At 48.5% G+C, this 20,022-nt stretch overlaps 1 protein-coding gene across 1 annotated transcript in view; it reads left to right on the top strand.

Moving 5' to 3' along the window:
- The window catches only part of LOC120053949 (disabled homolog 2-interacting protein-like), a 71,507-nt gene that overhangs the window by 43,453 nt on the left and 8,032 nt on the right, over nucleotides 1-20,022 (top strand). The window contains exons 5-12 of the mRNA XM_039001281.1: nucleotides 1,300-1,398; nucleotides 1,514-2,068; nucleotides 5,990-6,134; nucleotides 11,224-11,368; nucleotides 11,523-11,759; nucleotides 14,274-14,475; nucleotides 14,710-14,906; nucleotides 17,304-18,207. Of these exons, the coding sequence (XP_038857209.1) occupies nucleotides 1,300-1,398; nucleotides 1,514-2,068; nucleotides 5,990-6,134; nucleotides 11,224-11,368; nucleotides 11,523-11,759; nucleotides 14,274-14,475; nucleotides 14,710-14,906; nucleotides 17,304-18,207 (2,484 nt within the window). The remainder of the gene's footprint in view (nucleotides 1-1,299; nucleotides 1,399-1,513; nucleotides 2,069-5,989; nucleotides 6,135-11,223; nucleotides 11,369-11,522; nucleotides 11,760-14,273; nucleotides 14,476-14,709; nucleotides 14,907-17,303; nucleotides 18,208-20,022) is intronic.

The raw sequence follows: 20,022 nt of genomic DNA on the forward strand, positions 1-20,022 counted from the left end.
CACTGGAGGCTTCGTGCCATGGATTATCACTGGAGGCTTCTTGCCATGGATTATCACTGGAGGCTTCAGAACTCACCAGGCTGGGGAGACATGCAGGAGGCCTTGTCCTTGGCCGAGGCACCGGATGCACTGGACCGTGGAGGCGCACTGGCGGTCTCGAGCGTAGAGCTAGCACCACTCGTTCTGGCTGGATTCCCCCTGTAGCCCAGCAAGTGCGGGAAGTTGGAACAGGCCGCACTGGGCTGTGCTGGCGAACTGGAGACACCGTGCGTAGGGCTGGTGCAATATACCCCGGGCCGAGGAGACGCACTGGAGACCAGATGCGCTGAGCCGGCATCATCCCTCCTGGCTCGATGCCCACTCTAGCCCGGCCGATTCGAGGAGCTGCGATGTAACGCACCGGGCTATGCGTGCGCACTGAGGACATTGTGCGCTCCCCCGCATAACACGGTGCCTGCCCAGTCACTCTCTCGCCACGGTAAGCACGGGGAGTTGGCTCAGGTCTCCTACCTGAGTCCGCCAATCTACCCGTGTGCCCCCCCCCAAAAAGATTTCTGGGGCTGCCTCTCGTGCCCGTTACCTCGCGCCAATTCCTCGTAGTGGCGCCACTCCGCTCTAGCTGCCTCCAGCTCCTCTTTCGGACGGCGATACTCCCACGGCTGTGCCCAGGGTCCTTTTCTGGTGGGTGGTTCTGTAACGGCTTTCGTCCTCTTCGTCTGAGGAGGAGTAGGAAATATCGGACCAATGTGCAGCGTGGTACGTATCCATAATATCTTTTAATAGAAGGAATACAAAATACAAAAAGAACAAGAGAATCAAAATGAAAACCGAAACAGTCCCGAATGGTGAAAACACTGAAACGGAAACAACCACCCACAACACACAATGGAAAACAGGCTACCTAAATATGGCTCCCAATCAGAGACAACGATAAACAGCTGCCTCTGATTGGGAACCACACCAGGCCAAACACATAGAAAACAAACAACCTAGAAAAAAGAACATAGACTGCGCACCCCAACTCACACCCTGACCAACCTAACACAAAGACATAAAAAAGAAACTAAGGTCAGAACGTGACTGTGTGTGTGTGTGTGTGTGTGTGTGTGTGTGATACCCAACCCTGCTTTAGATTGGGTATGTAGGCCGTCATTGTGAATAGAATTAGTTCTTAACTGACCTGCCTAGTCAAATAAAGGTTCATTAAAAAAAATTATGATTGATACACACAGGCCATCATATGGGTGTTTTTCATGATTCATAACCTAAAGGGCTTAATCATCTGCCATACTTTCACAGGTAACCACTTCCACTGGAACCAAATGCTTTTCGTGTCGGTCATCTGCCGAGAGGGACAAATGGATGGAAAACTTAAGGAGAGCTGTACATCCTAACAAAGTAAACCAAATGCTATATAGCGTATATGGCCCTCTGTGGAAGAAAATAATAACAGTACAATAGAATAAATGTCAAGTACCCAGGAAAAGTCTCACATATTTGATGTTTTTCACAGGACAACAGTCGGCGTGTGGAGAACCTTCTAAAATTGTGGATTATTGAGGCCAAGGACCTTCCAGCCAAGAAAAGGTATTTCTGTGAGTTGTGTCTGGACGACACGCTTTACGCACGGACTACCTGCAAACTCAAAATGGACAATGTATTCTGGGGAGAGCACTTTGAGTTCAACAACTTACCTTCCGTCAAAAGTGTCACTGTCCACCTGTACAAGGAGTCGGACAAAAAGAAAAAGAAGGACAAGAACAACTATGTGGGCCTGGTCAACATTCCCGTCGGTGCCGTCACGGGACGCCAGTTTGTGGAGAAGTGGTATTCTGTGAGCACGCCCAACCCGAACAAAGGGAAAACTCCCGGACCTATGATTCGGCTCAAGTCGCGGTACCAGAGCATGAGTATCCTGCCCATGGAGTCATATAAGGAGTTTGCAGAGTACATCACCAATAACTACATGCTGCTGTGCTCCATCCTGGAGCCTGGCCTCAGTGTGAAGAACAAGGAGGAGATGGCCAGTGCCCTGGTTCACATCCTACAGAGCACCGGCAAGGCTAAGGTAAGGCCTCTTACTCTCCACAGAGGCTGTCCTACACTCAAACGATAGTGTGTTGTGTTCTCTGCATTTCCATTTTCAAATGATAGTCCAACATAGTAATATTGCCGAATATCAAATATAAACACGACCCAGATCGAATTGATAGTAAAGGCAAAGCTCTCCTGTTGTAATCATTACAACTGTGAGGGTTTTGATTGGTCACAGTCAGTGATACCATTGTCTCAGATAAGTCAACATCTCAGCTGCATATTGCACACAAAAGCTGCAAAAGATTAGGCAAGATAGTATAGGGGTCTGGGGTTTGAAAATGAGTCCAGATAAGGTTATCTTGTCTCCGTCTAGGATTGGGGTTTAAAAGTCAAGTTAGCCTCATATTTCTAGTCTTTGGGAATCCTCCCACTTGCTTACTATAAGCAGTCTCCTAGACCTAGAAGAATGTGAATGCTTCCTGTTTGGGTTGGGAGAGGGTCGTGTTTATTAGGAGTCAAACAGAAGAAAGTGAACTGAAACAGGGATGTACTACTGGGACTTTTCGTTTTCCGTTGCAAAATGTTTTCTAGTGTTCCCTAATGAACACGACCCAGCCTGCTGTGGAAAGATAATGGGTACCACCCCTGCTTAGAGTGGGTTGGTTGGGGGACTGTGATGACAATACTATATTGTATCAGCACTTTCTAATGAGGACTAGCTGAAAGGGGACTTGTGTACACTAACTGCTGCTAATACCTCCAATTTAGGACAATGGGCTGTGGTCAAAATGTTACATTTGAAACATAGACCTAGATCATTTTAATTCAGTCCCTTTTTTTCACCACTTGCCATACGTTAGGCTATGTTGTAAACAGTCCTTCTTTAGTCCAGGTAATCAATACATGCCATTGAGGGATTGTTGTTTGGTGTTTTTGAACCAACAGTAACATTGAGCTGTATGGAATTTAAAAATGTAGCTGAACTCCACACAAGAAAATCTTCCCTACTACAGAGATCAAATCAAATCAAGCTTTCTTTATACAGCACATTTCAGACATTGCAACAAATAAAAAACAATGAAAATAAAGGCTGAAATATTTACTACACAATAAACTTGAGATAAAAAAACAAAAGAATGACAAATTGAACAACTAAAAAGCACCCTAAGGAAAAGCAAAGCTAATAATGTGTTTTAAGATCTCTTTTAAATATGTCCACCAATATAGGTCATGTTAAGATTCCGTCTTTATTGCAAACTGCGCAGATAATCAGATCTCACCATGCCTGGAGAAGTGTTTCACATCTCAGGAGCGACATGAACGTGATCTATCTAGTTGAAATCAAGGCTATATCTCATATGAATGAAGTTGTGATCTGGTACACGGCCACTGTGCTGTCTTCTCTCACACCAGTCCCAGGAAGGAAAGCAGTGTCAGCCCCCTGTGGTAATTAGCCTAGTCGTCCTCGTTAATTCCTGATTCCTGACTCCTGCTGTAAAACCATGCAGTGAGACTGAACGCCAACGTGTGTGTGTGTGTGTGTGTGTGTGTGTGTGTGTGTGTGTGTGTGTGTGTGTGTGTGTGTGTGTGTGTGTGTGTGTGTGTGTGTGTGTGTGTGTGTTCATGTGCACAATGTCAGCACTTGTTATTGCGGAGCGCTGTTTCAGCACAGAAACTTCTCTTTAGATTTTGTCCCTCAAACTTTTCTGCTGCTATGTAACACCACTGTAATAATGCCGATGCCCCACAGAAGCTTACGCCTACTAGTCTTTGCTAGAACAGCAACAGGGCGATGGAGCTTCATTAAACAGCCTTTCTTACGTTGGCCTACATTCTGCTATGAGAAACAAGTGGAGCTTTGCCTCGTTATGCATCTATCCACTGCCCTGTGGTGGCTTACACCCCCTCCTCATTTAATTTCCCTGTTTAGCCCTAATCCAATAGATGGATAGATAAGGATCCGTGGCTCTACGCTTTCACTTAGGTTCCTCCTAGTCTAGAGGCTCTCTTTCATTTTAAAATGCTATTTCATTTCAAAATGCTATTGGCTACAACTTCAAAAAGACAAACAGCATAAGAGCTTGTTAGTGTGTTACCCACCTGGCATAGCGTGTTAGTGTGTTACCCACCTGGCATAGCGTGTTAGAAGTGTGTTACCCACCTGGCATAGCGTGTTTGTTAGTGTGTTACCCACCTGGCATAGCGTGTTACCCACCTGGCATAGCGTGTTAGTTAGTGTGTTACCCACCTGGCATAGCGTGTTACCCAACTGGCATAGCGTGTTAGTTAGTGTGTTACCCACCTGGCATAGCGTGTTAGCTAGTGTGTTACCCACCTGGCATAGCGTGTTAGTTAGTGTGTTACCCACCTGGCATAGCGTGTTACCCACCTGGCATAGCGTGTTAGTTAGTGTGTTACCCACCTGGCATAGCGTGTTACCCACCTGGCATAGCGTAGTAGTAAGTGTGTTACCCACCTGGCATAGCGTGTTACCCACCTGGCATAGCGTAGTAGTAAGTGTGTTACCCACCTGGCATAGCGTGTTAGATAGCGTGTTACCCACCTGGCATAGCGTGTTACCCACCTGGCATAGCGTGTTAGTTAGTGTGTTACCCACCTGGCACAGCGTGTTACCCACCTGCCCTAGCGTAATAGTAAGTGTGTTACCCACCTGCCATAGCGTGTTAGTTAGTGTGTTACCCACCTGGCATATTATGTTACCCACCTGCCATAGCGTGTTAGTAAGTGTGTTACCCACCTGGCATAGTGTTAGTGTGTTACCCACCTGGCATAGCATGTTACCCACCTGCCATAGCGTGTTAGTAAGTGTGTTACCCACCTGGCATAGCGTGTTAGTGTGTTACCCACCTGGCATAGTGTTAGTATGTGCAGTCAGTGCATGTTAAAGACTTCTCTAGCCTTTCTCCAGGCCTGTCTGGGGGTAGTAGTAGGGAGTGGGACAGTAAAATGCTTTTCACACTAGTATTGTGCTGAGCCAAACTGTACTTTGCTGACCTGGAACATTTCCTTTTCACATTGCCCTTTCCCAGCATGGGTCCAACAACTATGGTGGGTGCGTAACTGTGCCGGCCTGGGCCGGCTCAAATCAAATCACATTTTTATTGGTCACATACACATGGTTAGCAGATGTTATTATGAGTGTAGCGAAATGCTTGTAAAGTAGTGTGAGACGGGTATAGCTTAGTCGTGTGTGTGGCTGATGTGCAGTGAGTGACACTGTGTGCTGTCAGTGACTGTGTGCTGTCTGTGTGCTGTCAGTGACTGTGTGCTGTCAGTGACTGTGTTAGTGTCTGTCAGGATACACGGCACCTTGTACGTTCATAATCCTCTGCACCATCCAGATATCATAGTTTAATGGTTGGATGATCTGGTACGAGGTCCACGGATTGTCAACATGGGAGATACCAGTTACATTGACGAGGAGCATTTAGGTATTTAGCCTACATTTGGCTGATACAGTAGATACTGTGCGTACAGTAGCTGAAATGTCGACCTCTCTCTCTCTGGTACAGTCTTTGGGATTATGATAGCATGTTCCCTTTGACGCCCCATTAGCATGCATAGCATAGGCTAGCTAGCCTACCACCAGGCCTCCCATAGATATGACTGCAGTCAACCAGAGCAGATTACAGGAGCTCATAAAGAGGGAGTGTGACTGGTTAAGAAGGACACGGCCTGAGAAGGACTATATGTGTGGGAGGGGGGAAGGAAAGGAGGGGCTAACCACTTGATCCATTAGCACAGAATCGATAAGAGAGGAAGAGTCACTTGTCTGAGCTGCCTGTCTCTCTCTTTCTCTCTCTTTCTCTTTCTCTCTCTGTCCAAACTCACTGCTCTCAGTATCAATCAGGCTTAGGCTGTGCAGCAGTACACTTATTTATTTATTTATGTAGTATTGGAACAAGGCCTCATAGTTCTATTTTGCTTTCAGGACTTCCTGACTGACCTGATGATGTCAGAAGTGGATCGCTGTGGGGAGAACGAGCACCTGATCTTCAGGGAGAACACACTGGCCACCAAAGCCATTGAGGAGTACCTTAAACTGGTGGGGCAGAAGTACCTGCAGGACGCACTAGGTAGGTGACATCCAGACACGCTAAAGGGGACAGTGCTACTATTACAGCAGAGAGCAAAAGTATTTTAAGATAGAAGAGGAGCCATGAACACATGGAATAGGCCTGTGTGTTGTTCATTAAGTATCATACTTCTGGCTAGTATCTGGCCTTCAGAAAAACTCCCTGTGCTCTCCACACACAGTACGTTTTTAAGTGACTATTCAGATCAATTATTCATTGTTTTTCTGGAAAGTGACTGTTTCAGTGGTGGAAAAAGTATCCAGTAAAAGTAAAGATACCTTAATAGAAAACGACTCAAGCAAATGTGAAAGTCACCCAGCAAAAAAGTCTACAAGTATTTCGTTTTAAATACACTTAAGTATCAAAAGTAAATGTAATTGCTAAAATATACTTAACCCTCCCGTTGTCTCGGCGGGTCAGAGTGACCCCGGGCAGTTCCGAGTTGATTGCCTGTGTCTGTGTGGGTCAGAGTCACCCTGGCAGCGTTAGCAAGGTGTATGTTGTAACCCTCCTGCCCCTGTGTGGACGGGTCATAGTGACGTCAGATGGGTCAGAGTGACCCCGGAGCAGCGTTAGCAAGGTGTATGTTGTAACCCTCCTACCCCTGTGTGGGCGGGTCATAGTGACGTCAGATGGGTCAGAGTGACCCCTGGTAGCGTTAGCAAGGTGTATGTTGTAACCCTCCTACCCCTGTGTGGGCGGGGTCATAGTGACGTCAGAGGGGTCAGAGTGACCCTCGGCAGCGTTACCAGTCGCTTCCCCCGTGTCTGTGTGGGTCAGAGTGACCCTGGCAGGCCGGGTCATAGTGACCCAACACCACCACCTGCTGGATACTAGTCAAAGGTCCTGCCCCAAAATTGACACGCGCAACATTCCGGGCAAGGGCCCTGTGTCGAATACGTCCCTCTGTCCCCCAAACGGGCCCTTGGGCCCCGTGTGAGTTTGGATATTGAATCTAAAAACGCCCCCCTACAAACTACTTTCCCTTGGTTGTGGAAATTGTGCCTTTCGGGTATGGCTGTTGTTACACAACCTTCCCCTTGCCTCGGCGGGTCAGAGTGACCCCCGGCCAGCGTTACGAGTCGATTCCCAGTGTCTGTGTGGGTTAGAGAGACCCTGGCAGCGTTAGCAAGTATGTATGTTGTAACCCTCCTACCCCTGTCTGGGCCGGGTCACAGTGACCCGGGCCCTGTTGTAGGCCCTGTGTTATGAGTTGTTCCCCTCTGTCCCGGGGGCTTGGGTCAGAGTGACCCTGGCAGCGTTAGCAAGGTGTATGTTGTAACCCTCCTACCCCTGTCTGGGCCGGGTCAGAGTGACCCCGGCCCTGTGTTAGGAGTTGTTCCCCTCTGTCTGGGCCGGGTCAGAGTGACCCCGTCAGGGATCAGTTGTCCCCAACAACTCAGTGCACGACCTCGGTGCTATCACACGGGGAGGCCAGCCGAGCGTCCCGGATGGGACCGAAGGGGCCGAAGGAGCAGGCAGGGCAGACCACGCGCCTCGTCCATTCGCGTGCCTCGTCCCATTCACGTGGCCACCGTAAGCAGGGCGTAGAGAGGCTACTAATATTGTCAGGAAGAAGAAGAAGAAGATGAGGACGACGACGAGGACGACGACGACGACGAGGAGGAATACGACCCCGCCGAGCGTGAGCCCTCCGCCTACGACTGTAAGCAGGGCGTAGAGAGCCTACTAATATTGTCAGGAAGAAGAACAAGAAGAAGAAGAAGATGAGGACGATGATGAGGACGACGACGAGGACGACGAGGAATACGACCCCGCCGAGCGTGTTGCCTCCGCCTACGACGCCTCGCAGTCCTGGTTTCAGCGCGGCTCAGGTCCTGGAACAGATATCCTCCAGCGTCGACCAAGAAGACGAAGAAGACTACTGCGATTCCGAAGAGGAGGACGTTTCGGAAGATGAAGACGGTGAGGAATACAACCCCGAGCGCGACGCGGACGACTACGAAGACGACTCGGCCTCGCGGTCGTGCTCCTCTTCGGAGGAAGAGCCGGAGGGAGAGCGAGAGGGAGACGCGGCCGCTGCCCGAGAGCGAGACAGAGAGCCAGACAGAGAGCGAGCCAGAGACAGAGAGCGAGAGCGAGACAGAGCCAGAGAGCCAGAGCCAGAAAGGGAGACGTTGCTGTCAAAAAACGGCAAAATCAAATGGTCCTCCGCGGCCTATCGCGGCCCGGACCGGCCCCGCGCCATCCGCCCGCCCTGTGACGCCGGGCCCCACGGCCTACGCCGCGTCGCGAGCGCTCGACATCGCGTCCGCCTTCCGGCTGTTTGTCACACCGGCGATAGAAAGGATCATCGTGGACATGACGAATCTGCAGGGGGTGAGAAAATACGGCGACGGCTGGCGACCCATGGACTCCACCGACCTGCGCGCCTACGTAGGGCTGCTGATCCTAGCCGGCGTCTACAGGTCCCGAGGCGAGGCCGCGGCCAGCCTGTGGGACGCCGAGAGCGGCAGGACCGTGTTCCGCGCCACCATGCCGCTCAAGGCGTTTCACAAGTACTCGAGGCTTCTGCGATTCGACGACCGCCAGTCGAGACCCGCGAGACTCGCCACCGACAGACTGGCGGCCGTAAGAGAGGTGTGGGACCTGTGGGAGGAGCGGCTGCAGGCCCTCTACAACCCGGGGCCCGAAGTGACGGTGGACGAACAACTGGTCCCGTTCAGAGGTACCGTCTATGTACCTGTGTATGTACGTGTAGCGTAGAGAGCACGGGCAGTCTATGTATCTGTGTTTGTACGTGTAGCATAGAGAGCGGTAGCAGTCTATGTATCTGTGCATAGAGAGCGGTAGCAGTCAATGTATCTGTGTATGTACGTGTAGCATAGAGAGCACGGGCAGTAGTAGCACGGGCAGTAGTAGCAATCGGCAGTAGTAGCAATGGGCAGTAGCACGGGCGGCGGCGGCTGCGTGTAACGTAAACGCAGTGCGCCCCGATGGTTAGCCGGTAACGATGACGCTGCTAATCTCCTCTCCCTCTCCTCTCCCTCCCCTCTCCCTCGCCGAAAGGACGCTGTCCTTTCCGACAGTACATTCCCAGCAAGCCGGCCAAATACGGCATCAAGTCGTGGGTGGCCTGCGACGCCAAGTCCAGCTACGCTTGGAAGATGCAAGTGTACACCGGCAAGGCGGCCGGCGGAGGCCCCGAGAAGAACCAGGGCGCGCGCGTCGTCCTCGATCTGACCGAGGGACTGCCGGGCGGTCACAACGTCACGTGTGACAATTTCTTCACCTCCTACGAACTCGGGCAGCGGCTCCTCGAGAGGAACCTCACCATGGTGGGCACGGTGCGAAAGAACAAGCCCGAGCTCCCTCCCGCGCTGCTCCAGTCCAAGGGCAGACAGGTCTCGTCCTCCAGGTTCGCCTTCACGCCCACCGCCACTCTAGTGTCCTACCTGGCAAAGCGAAATAAGAACGTGCTGCTTCTGAGCACGCGGCACGCGGAGCCCGACGTTAGCGATCGCCGAGACCGGAAGCCGGCCCTCATCCTAGACTACAACTGCAACAAGGGCGGCGTGGACAACCTAGACAAGGTGGTCGGGACCTATAGCTGCAGACGGATGACCGCCCGCTGGCCCCTGGTCATCTTCCACAACATCCTCGACGTGTCCTCCTACAACGCCTTTGTCATATGGCGAGAGATCAACCCCGACTGGATGCCTGGGAAGCGGAACAAGAGGAGGGTGTTCCTGGAGCAGCTCGGAAAGGCGCTCGTGAAGCCCTTGATCCGAAGAAGGCAGCGTCTCCCCCGCACCGAAGCCGCGTCCGCACTTGTCAAAGTCATACGGGGCGAGCGTGTATCCGCCGAGGCTCGTCCGCAAGCCCGGGAGCAAGCCGCCGGCCCGGCCGCCGCCGCCGACCCAGCCCCGGCCGCCCGGCTGGGGGCGAGTAAGAGGAAGAGGTGTCAGCTCTGCCCACCCAAGAAGGACGCCAAGACACACACCGCGTGCTGCAGGTGTAAGAAATACATCTGCAAAGGCTGTTCACACCCATACTGTCACACTTGTGCCCACTGGGCCTTTAGCCAAGACGGGACAGTGTGACCCGGGGGGGACACTGTGTGCTAGGCATAATAGGAGGACAACGGGAGGGTTATGTATTATAAGTATATTATTTTAAACCAGACGGCACAATTTTCTTGTTGTTTAAATTTATGGATAGCCTACAACACAGACATCATTTACAAATGAAGCATTTGTGTTTAGTGAGTCCGCCAGATCAGAGGCAGGAGAGATGACCAGGGTTGTTCTCTTGATAAGTGTGTGAATTGGACTTTTTTTTGTCCTGCTAAGCATTCAAAATGTAATGAGTACTTTTGGGTTTCAGGGGAAATGTAAAAAGTACATTATTTTCTTTAGGAATGTAGTGAAGTAAAAGTAAAAGTTGTCAAATATAGAAATAGTAAAGTACAGATACCCCAAAAAACTACTTTAGTACTTTAAAGTATATTTACTTAAGTACTTTTCACCACTGCTTTGTTTGAAGACATGTTGAATGATTCAGAACGTTGGTCTGTCCTTGATGATTGACTGGCCCTCTTAAAAGTATGTCACCAAAGATAATGAAAAGGGAATAAAATAATAATGTCAGAACTCGGGGCTCTTTCGCTAGCTGTCTAGCGATGTAAAACTTTGGTGAAAGACAATCAGTGAGAAAATGATTCATCAATCTAGCTGCGGGGTAGAGATTTGAATCTGTCATCTGATGTCCGTGGACTCAATTCAACAAAGGGAACAGTGTTGTTTTTTTACCATGTTTTGTCATGCAGGATATTTAACACACCACATTATAATAATCCAATAGTCCATAAACAGTCATAGCAAATAACAGCAGCAGTTTCCTTACCTAGTACAATAAGTGGGTTTTCTATCAGTGTGCATGACATTAGCGTGTGCCAACTAGCAGAACTGTACGATTTTAGTGCCAAAAGAAATTGAATCTGAATTGAATTTCTTTTGCCTCTAAAATCACTTCATAACTGTAGGCCTATATGTACTGTAATGGAGATTGTGGTCCTAGTCAGAGTAGTGACAACAGGCCTATGTGCTGATCTCCCTCCCTCTCCCAGGAGAGTTCATCAAAGCCCTGTACGAGTCAGACGAGAACTGCGAGGTGGACCCAGGGAAGTGTTCCTCAGGAGACCTCCCTGAGAACCAGAGCAACCTGAAGATGTGCTGTGAGCTGGCCTTCTGCAAGATCATCGACTCCTACCGGTAAATAAACACACATCCCTCCCCCTCTCTGCCAATAGAAGTAGCTAGCATTAGCCCTCATATTCTATTATCGAGCTTTCACCATCATCTAATGAAAGCTTGAATTGTGCAAATTACGTAAAAAATGAATGTACCTGTCAATGTTTCCATGCAGTGTTTTTCCGCGGGAACTGAAGGAGGTGTTCGCCTCGTGGAGGCAGCAGTGCAGCAGTCGGGGCCGGCCGGACATCAGCGAGCGTCTGATCAGTGCCTCTCTGTTCCTGCGCTTCCTGTGTCCAGCCGTTATGTCCCCGTCACTTTTCAACCTGATGCAGGAGTATCCCGACGACCGCACCGCTCGCACCCTCACGCTCATCGCCAAGGTCACGCAGAACCTCGCCAACTTCACCAAGTAAGTGTGGGTGTGTGTACTAGTGTGTTAGTGATGCACGGGTTGACTTATAACCCACAGTCCCCGCGGTTATGTCTGCAGGGCAGGCTCGTTTAAATATTGTGTGGGTGAAGAGCGGGTGGGTGGCGGGCAGGTTGAATAAAGAGAAAACAATACCTTAAAAAATGCATAAATGTATAATTCTTGTGCCATTTATATCTATAGGCTACATTAATGTTTTTCTTTCATAATTTTAATGCTATCTGGCATTAGTGAGTAAGCCTAAACTTTAGGGCCTAACTGTACGCTCTCCAAAGAGCCTACACGGCAGTAACCAAATGCTTTTGGGAATGGGCAGAAAAAGTTATTCTCGATCCAGGGAGGCAAAAAGGTCAATGTCAGAGTTTAATTCAATAAAAGAAAAGCTGTGAATGGAGAGTTGAAAATAAAGAGAAGGGAGGGCCAGAAAAGTAATGTATGGGAAATATTTGGTGTGATGATTGTGAGGCGCTATACAAATTTGATCGCGCCAAGTCGGGGACTTCAAGTAGGCCTATGGCACGTCAAGGGAACTGAAGCCTACTGTTCAGATGGGTGAAATGGAAACTGAAATCTGGACACTGACTGTAGGTCTATAACCTTTCACATAGCTGTAATAATATTACAGAAGAGCAGATTCTCTGACAGAGGAAATGCTGCTTGTATCTAATTATAGACAAGTTGACTAACAAATTATAAGCAGAAATTATAAGCAGAAACGTATCTAAATCAGGCACAAAAAAATCCTGCACCCCCTGTCAAAAAATTGTTTTGCCGTCTCCGACGGTAGCCTATAGTGCATTTTCTATATTAGCTGGTTAGGGGCCTCATATTTTCACTTTATCACATATAAACTCAGCAAAAAAAGAAATGTCCTCTCACTGTCAACTGCATTTATTTTCAGCAAACTTAACATGTGTAAATATTTGTATGAACATAACAAGATTCAACAACTGAGACATAAACTGAACAAGTTCCACAGACATGTGACTAACATAAATGGAATAATGTGTCCCTGAACAAAGGGTGGGTCAAAATCAAAAGTAACAGTCAGTATCTGGTGTGGCCACCAGCTGCATTAAGTACTGCAGTGCATCTCCTCCTCATGGACTGCACCAGATTTGCCAGTTCTTGCTGTGAGATGTTACCCCACTTCCACCAAGGCACCTGCAAGTTCCCGGACATTTCTGGGGGGGAATGGCCCTAGCCCTCACCCTCCGATCCAACAGGTCCCAGACGTGCTCAATAGGATTGAGATCGGGGCTATTTGCTGGCCATGGCAGAACACTGACATTCCTGTCTTGCAGGAAATCACGCACAGAACGAGCAGTATGGCTGGTGGCATTGTCGTGCTGGAGGGTCATGTCAGGATGAGCCTGCAGGAAGGGTACCAGATGAGGGAGAAGGATGTCTTCCCTGTAATGCACAGCGTTGAGATTGCCTGCAATGACAACAAGCTCAGTCCGATGATGCTGTGACATACCGCCCCAGACCATGACGGACCCTCCACCTCCAAATCGATCCTGGTCCAGAGTACAGGCCTTGGTGTAAAGCTCATTCCTTCGACAATAAACGCGAATCCGACCATCACCCCTCCCTGGTGAGACAAAACCGCGACTCGTCAGTGAAGAGCACTTTTTGCCAGTCCTGTCTGGTCCAGCGACGGTGGATTTGTGCCCATAGGCAACGTTGTTGCCGGTGATGTCTGAGGACCTGCCTTACAACAGGCCTACAAGCCCCCAGTCCAGCCTCTCTCGGCCTATTGCGTACAGTCTGAGCACTGATGGAGGGATTGTGCGTTCCTGGTGTAACTCGGGCAGTTGTTGTTGCCATCCTGTACCTGTCCCACAGGTGTGATGTTCGGATGTACCAATCCTGTGCAGGTGTTGTTACACATGGTCTTCCACTGCGAGGACAATCAGCTGTCCTTCTTGTCTCTCTGTAGCGCTGTCTTAGGCGTCTCACAGTACGGACATTGCAATTTATTGCCATGGCCACATCTGCAGTCCTCATGCCTCCTTGCAGCATGCCTAAGGCACATTCACGCGGATGAGCAGGGACCTTGGGCATCTTTCTTTTGGTGTTTTCAGAGTCAGTAGAAAGGCCTCTTTAGTGTCCTAAGTTGTCATAACTGTGACCTTAATTGCCTACCGTCTGTAAGCTGTTAGTGTCTTAACAACCGTTCCACAGGTGCATGTTCATTAATTGTTTATGGTTCATTGAACAAGCATGGGAAACAGTGTTTAAACCCTTTACAATGAAGATCTGTGAAGTTATTTTTTTTTAACGAATTATCTTTAAAAGACAGGGTCCTGAAAAATTGACGTTTCTTTTTTTGCTGAGTCTAATTGCGCGGTTGCAGATGGGTTATTAGCAATTGCGGGTGACCCGCACACCACTAGTGTACATCCATAAAATATGCATGTTGGTATATGTGTATGTTTGGCTGTTGAAATCCGCATCATTCCTTCTGTTTTTGTTTCTTTATCTGTCCAGGTTTGGTAACAAGGAGGAGTACATGTCCTTTATGAACCACTTCCTGGAGCACGAATGGACCAACATGCAGCGCTTCCTGCTGGAGATCTCCAACCCAGAGACCATCTCCAACACGGCAGGGTTCGAGGGTTACATCGACCTGGGCCGCGAGCTCTCATCCCTGCACTCCCTGCTGGCCGAGGACGTCTCTCAGCTGGATCAGGTACAAGGATTACGCCACACTACTGGGATTTACTCTCCAATGTCACACTCTCACTATGCGCTACTTTCAGTGACCAAGCTACCGGATACTAGTCCTTTTCTATGGGCTTGACAAAAGTGGACATACCGATTTTATATGTGAAAATGACATGTTACAAAATAATTAGTTCATAGGAATTGCATGAGACATATGCATGGGAGATATCAGTGTACATTATTATGTTGTCTCCTGCAGAGCACAGCCTCTAAGCTGGGTCCCCTGGCCCGTATACTGCGGGATGTGAACTCCGCTCTGACCAACCCATCTGGGGTCCAGGTGTCCACCCCCACAGATGGCATGGGCTCTCCTCCCCTCCCCCTCCCATTGGCAAGCTGCAACCTCTCTACCGGCCTACCTCTTCACAAGATAGTCGTGGACAGCGAGCTCTCTGGGTAAGGGGACCACAGAATTCTAATGAGATTGTGTGTCATACGAAGCATAAATAACACTATCTGTAGAGATCTGGAAATCTATGTAGGAGTTTACATGATCAGCATTTCAACATTTAACTTAAAGGCCAAATGGAGTCATTTTTATATTGCTATCAAGTCATTTCTGGGTAACAATTAAATACCTTACTGTAAAACTTTTCCATTCAAATGGGCAAAAAACTCTTTCTCAAGCAAGAATTTTGCGTGAACTGTCTGGTAGTGGGAAGGGAAACCGAAAACTAGCTGTTATTGGCAGAGTGGTTTGGAACACTCTTTGTTATTAGTCTATTAATGAATTTAATGGTGATATCACAATGGATAGACAACTCCCGCCCATGATACAAATTTTAACACTTTTACAGTGTCAGTTTCATAAGCTGTTGTACATATGTGACCGGCCGGCTCGACTTGGTCTCATGTAGCAAATTTAGAAATTGTGTTTTTTACATTAGATAAAAGCAGAGACTCAGAGATAGAACATGGAGGAATAATGGGAAAGGAATTCTGCTTTGAAAGTTAATAAACTTGTAACCCCACTTTTGAGAAAATGGCCCTTGAATATTTTTGTACAGCTATTGGAGATCTCTTCTTTGTCTACACCCATTCAGCATAGTTCACACCCTCTTAAGCCTTAGCCCAACCATCTCTAAGGAGGCCATATTCTAAACAGTATGGTTAGTACGGTAGTGTGCTAAACAACCAAAGATTTCAAGAATAAAGGCTGGTGTTTATACTACGTCTATCAACATGTCTGTATACAGTTGTCGTAGTGACATCATGAACATTCTATTATCATCTGACATCAAACTTGTCGTCATGAAAAAGTATAAACTCAAACACTGGCTGCATAGACATCGGCAGCCTGGTAGTTAAAAATAGCATAACTGGTGTATTTTAACACCAATAAACCGATGTGTTTAAAAAATAATTCAGTATATGTCAATCTGGCGAACCAGGCAACTAAAAGCAACTTTCTAAACAATGTTTTAGTTCTAGTTTTTTATCTAGCTAGCTAACGTTAAGTTAGCTTACGGTTGTGAGTGTGACATGTAGCTAGCTCATAACGTTATTACCTCATAACGTTACCCTGCATGAATATACAGGTAGCTAAAGCTAACCAACTGGGTTCAATGTTAGCTAGCTAGCTAACATCAGGCTCTAACTAGCAATGCAAATGGCTCTGAGATACGAATAATATTATCTAGCTAGCGAGCTAACATTAGCTATCTAGCTAACAGTACGCTTTAACTTGCAATGAAAATTACTTTCTGAAAAAATTTGAAACGTATAATATCTGAAAATGTAGCATGGATGAATGCTTCTCCCTCTCTTTCTCAGATGCCATGGTTGCACTTAGTTTGAGGATGTAATCCGGAGACAGGTGTTTTTTGCAGTTCTTCATGATATCTTTAAAAAAAAACACATTAGAAAGGATTACCGCCACATACTGTGCAGCTCATGTTATAGGGGGTGGGCAACTCTAGTCCCCGAGCACCTGATTGGTGTCACACTTTTTCTCCATCCCTAACAAACAGAGCTGATTAATTGCATTCTAAACTGAAGATCATGATTAGGTGATTATTGGAGTCAGGTGTGTTAGCTGGGGCAAAACTGTGACACTAATCAGGCCCTCAAGGACTGGAATTGCCCACCCCTGTTATAGACAGAAGTCTGCTACATGGCAGACCAATCCGAACTCATCTCTCGGCATGTCCAGCCTATCCATTATCTCAGCCAATCATGGCTAGTGGGAAGGTTCCTGTCTGGCACAGCGGTCTAAGGCACTGCATCTCAGTGCTAGAGGCGTCACTACAGACCCTGGTTTGATTCCAGGCTGTATCACAACCGGCCGTGATTGGAAGTCCCATAGGGCGGCGCACAATTGGCCCAGCATCGTCCGGGTTTGGCCGGGGTAGGCCGTCATTGTAAATAAGAATTGGTTCTTAACTGACTTGCCAAGTTAAATAAAGGTTAAATAGAAAATAAACTGACTAGGCTCGTAATTTAACAATTGTATTCATATTTACAGATGGCACAGATGGTGTTATTAAAGTACATGAAAGTGCACGTTCCAGAACGTGCAAAAAAACGCATTTAGATTTTTTGAAATGTTTACATTCAAATGCCTCTTCTGTGAAGTAGTGGAGCGCGACATATGCCTAGCTTCCTGAAATGAGTCACGTATGATATAAAACACTGGAAAGCAGAATTTTGACTGCACTGGGCCTTTTAATAGATGTTGATTTTACAATTGATACGTTTTTTAACAGTACTTTGAAAACCACAAGACTATTATCTTTACAGTGTCTCTGGTCTAAAACAACATTTCTCTCATTTGATGCCGTTGTCTTGGTGCAGGTTGGTGGATTTTACGAGGCTGCCGTCGCCAACCCCAGAGAACAAGGATATATTCTTTGTGACGAGGAACTCTGGCATCCAGCAGTCTCCAGCCAGAAGCTCCAGCTACTCGGAGGCCAACGAGGCTGAGGTGCAGCTCCCCAACAGCAGCAAGAGTCTGTCCATGGTGGACCTGCAGGAAAGCCGCAGCGTGGAGAGTACCCCTGGCCCCGGCCCTGGCTCCCCCAGCGACATGCTCTTCAACGACAGCCAGTCCCCCGTCACCCCTGGGCCTGGGGGTTGGGCCACCCGCACCCCGCAGGGCATCATCCCCACCCCCGGCCCCGGGCCCACTCTAAGGAGGACGGGCCAGACCCCCACCACCCCCAGCACAGAGAGCAGCACCCCAGGGAGGCCCACCCAGCTCCTGGCCCCGCTCTCCTTCCAGAACCCTGTTTACCAGATGGCCACGGGGATGACCATGAGCGTGTCCCCACGGGGTCCCCTGGGCGACTCGGGCTCCGATGGCCACAGCTCCGTCAGCTCTCAGGGCAACAACACAGAGGACACCCCCAAGCATCCGGGGGTCTTCCTCACCCAGGGGGTGGCGGTCAGTAGTGGAGGAGGCAGTAGCAGTGAGTTCACCACCCGCCGCCAGCTGTCCCTCGGGGAGCACCAGCCCAACGTGCCGCGGCAGAACAGTGCCGGCCCCCAGCGCAGGATAGACCAGCCCCCTCCGCCCGTCACCAGGGGCAGGACACCGCCCAACATGCTCCAGACAGCCTACCCCGGGCCGCGGCCCTCCAGTGGCAGCATGATGTCATCATCCCCCGACTGGGGGCCCAGTGGCGGCAACCGTCTGAGACAGCAGTCGTCCTCGTCTAAAGGGGACAGTCCTGAGACCAAGCAGCGCACCATGCACAAAGTGAGTAGAGCATGTAACATCAGGGGGGTCTCACTGTGGGTGGTGGAGCATTCAGTTCTTGACACAATTACCATACCCTGTTCAAAGACACTTGAATATTTTGTCTTGCCAATTCACCTTCTGAATGGCACACATACACAATCCATGTCACAATTGTCTCAAGGTTTAAAAATCCTTCTTTAGCCTGTATGTTCATGTCATTGTCAGTCAAAAATCATTCAAATTTAGTAGAATAACGACAGTGTTACAATGCAAACTTCCTTGCACTGCTTCGCAACACCTTTTGCTTAGTAGTTTAGGTGGTCTGTCCCTCATATTCCCATAATTTGCTTCTGAAGCCAGTTTTGTCAACAAGGTGCGGGAGTGGAGGTATTTATTTATTTAACCTTTATTTAACTAGGCAAGTCAGTTAAGAACAAATTCTTATTTACAATGACGGCCCTGACGACACTGGGCCAATTGTGCGCCGCCCTATGGGACTCCCAATCACAGCCGGATGTGATACAGCCTGGATTCGAACCAGGGACTGCCTCTTGTGACACGCCTTTGACCACTTCGTCCATGTGTGTGTGTTAACTATTTAACTGTACTAGAATGCTTAAAAGGCATTCTAGTGCATAATATCGGTTATCAGTATCAGGTTTGTTTTGGGGCAAGGAAAATATCAGATATCGGCGTCGGCCAAAAATGTCGTATCGGTACATCACTAGCAACAACACATCTGCCACGCTGATCCTCAACACGGGGGCACTTCAGGGGTGCGTGCTTAGTCCCCTCCTGTACTCCCTGTTCACCCGTGACTGCGTGGCCTTGCACGACTCCAACACCAAGTTTGCCGATAACACAACGGTGGTAGGCCTGATCGCCGACATCGATGAGACAGCCTATAGGGAGGAAGTCAGAGAGCTGACAGGGTGGTGCCAGAACAACAACCTCTCCCTCAAAGTGAGCAAGATAAAGGAGCTGATTGTGGACTACAGGAAAAAGAGGGCCGATTACACCCCCATTCACATTAACAGTGCTGTAGTGGAGCGGGTCGAGAACTTCAAGTTCCTTGGTGTCCACATCACTATCAAACTATCATAATCTAAACACACTAAGACAGTCGTGAAGAGGGCATGACAACGCCTACTTCCCCTCAGGAGACTGAAAAGATTTGGCATGGGTCCTCAGATCCTCAAAAAGTTCTACAGCTGCACCATCAAGAGCATCCTGATTGGTTGCATCACCGCTTGGTATGGCAACTGCTTGCCATCTGAGGTTAGTGCGTCCGGCCCACTACATCACTGGGGCCTAGCTTCCTGCCATCCAGGCCTCTATACCAGGCGGTGTCAGAAGAAGGCCCTAAAAATTGTCAAAGACTCCAGCCACCCAAGTCATAGACTGTTCTCTCTGCTATCGCATGGCAAGCGGTACCGGAGCGCCAAGTCTAGGACCAAAAGGCTCCTTAACAGCTTCTACCCACATGCCAAAAGACTGCTAAACAGTTAATCAAATGGCTACCTGGACTATTTGCATTGTCCCCCTTTTTTACACTGCTGCAGCATAGTCACTTTACCCTTACCTACATGTACAAACTACCTCAATTACCTTGACTAACCTGTACACTGTAAATATCCTCATTGTAACTTTTTTTTAACTTTAGTTTATTTTATTTTGATTTAACTTTTTTTTTTAACTCTTCATTGTTGGTTAAGGGCTTGTCAGTAAGCATTTCACAATAAGGTCTAACCTGTTGTATTCGAGGCATTTGACAAATACAATTTGATTTGATAAACAAGGAAGGCTGGTTTGATGTTTCGTTTGAAGAAGCCA

The sequence above is a fragment of the Salvelinus namaycush genome, chromosome 1 (assembly GCF_016432855.1).
Source record: "Salvelinus namaycush isolate Seneca chromosome 1, SaNama_1.0, whole genome shotgun sequence".
NCBI lineage: Eukaryota > Metazoa > Chordata > Actinopteri > Salmoniformes > Salmonidae > Salvelinus > Salvelinus namaycush.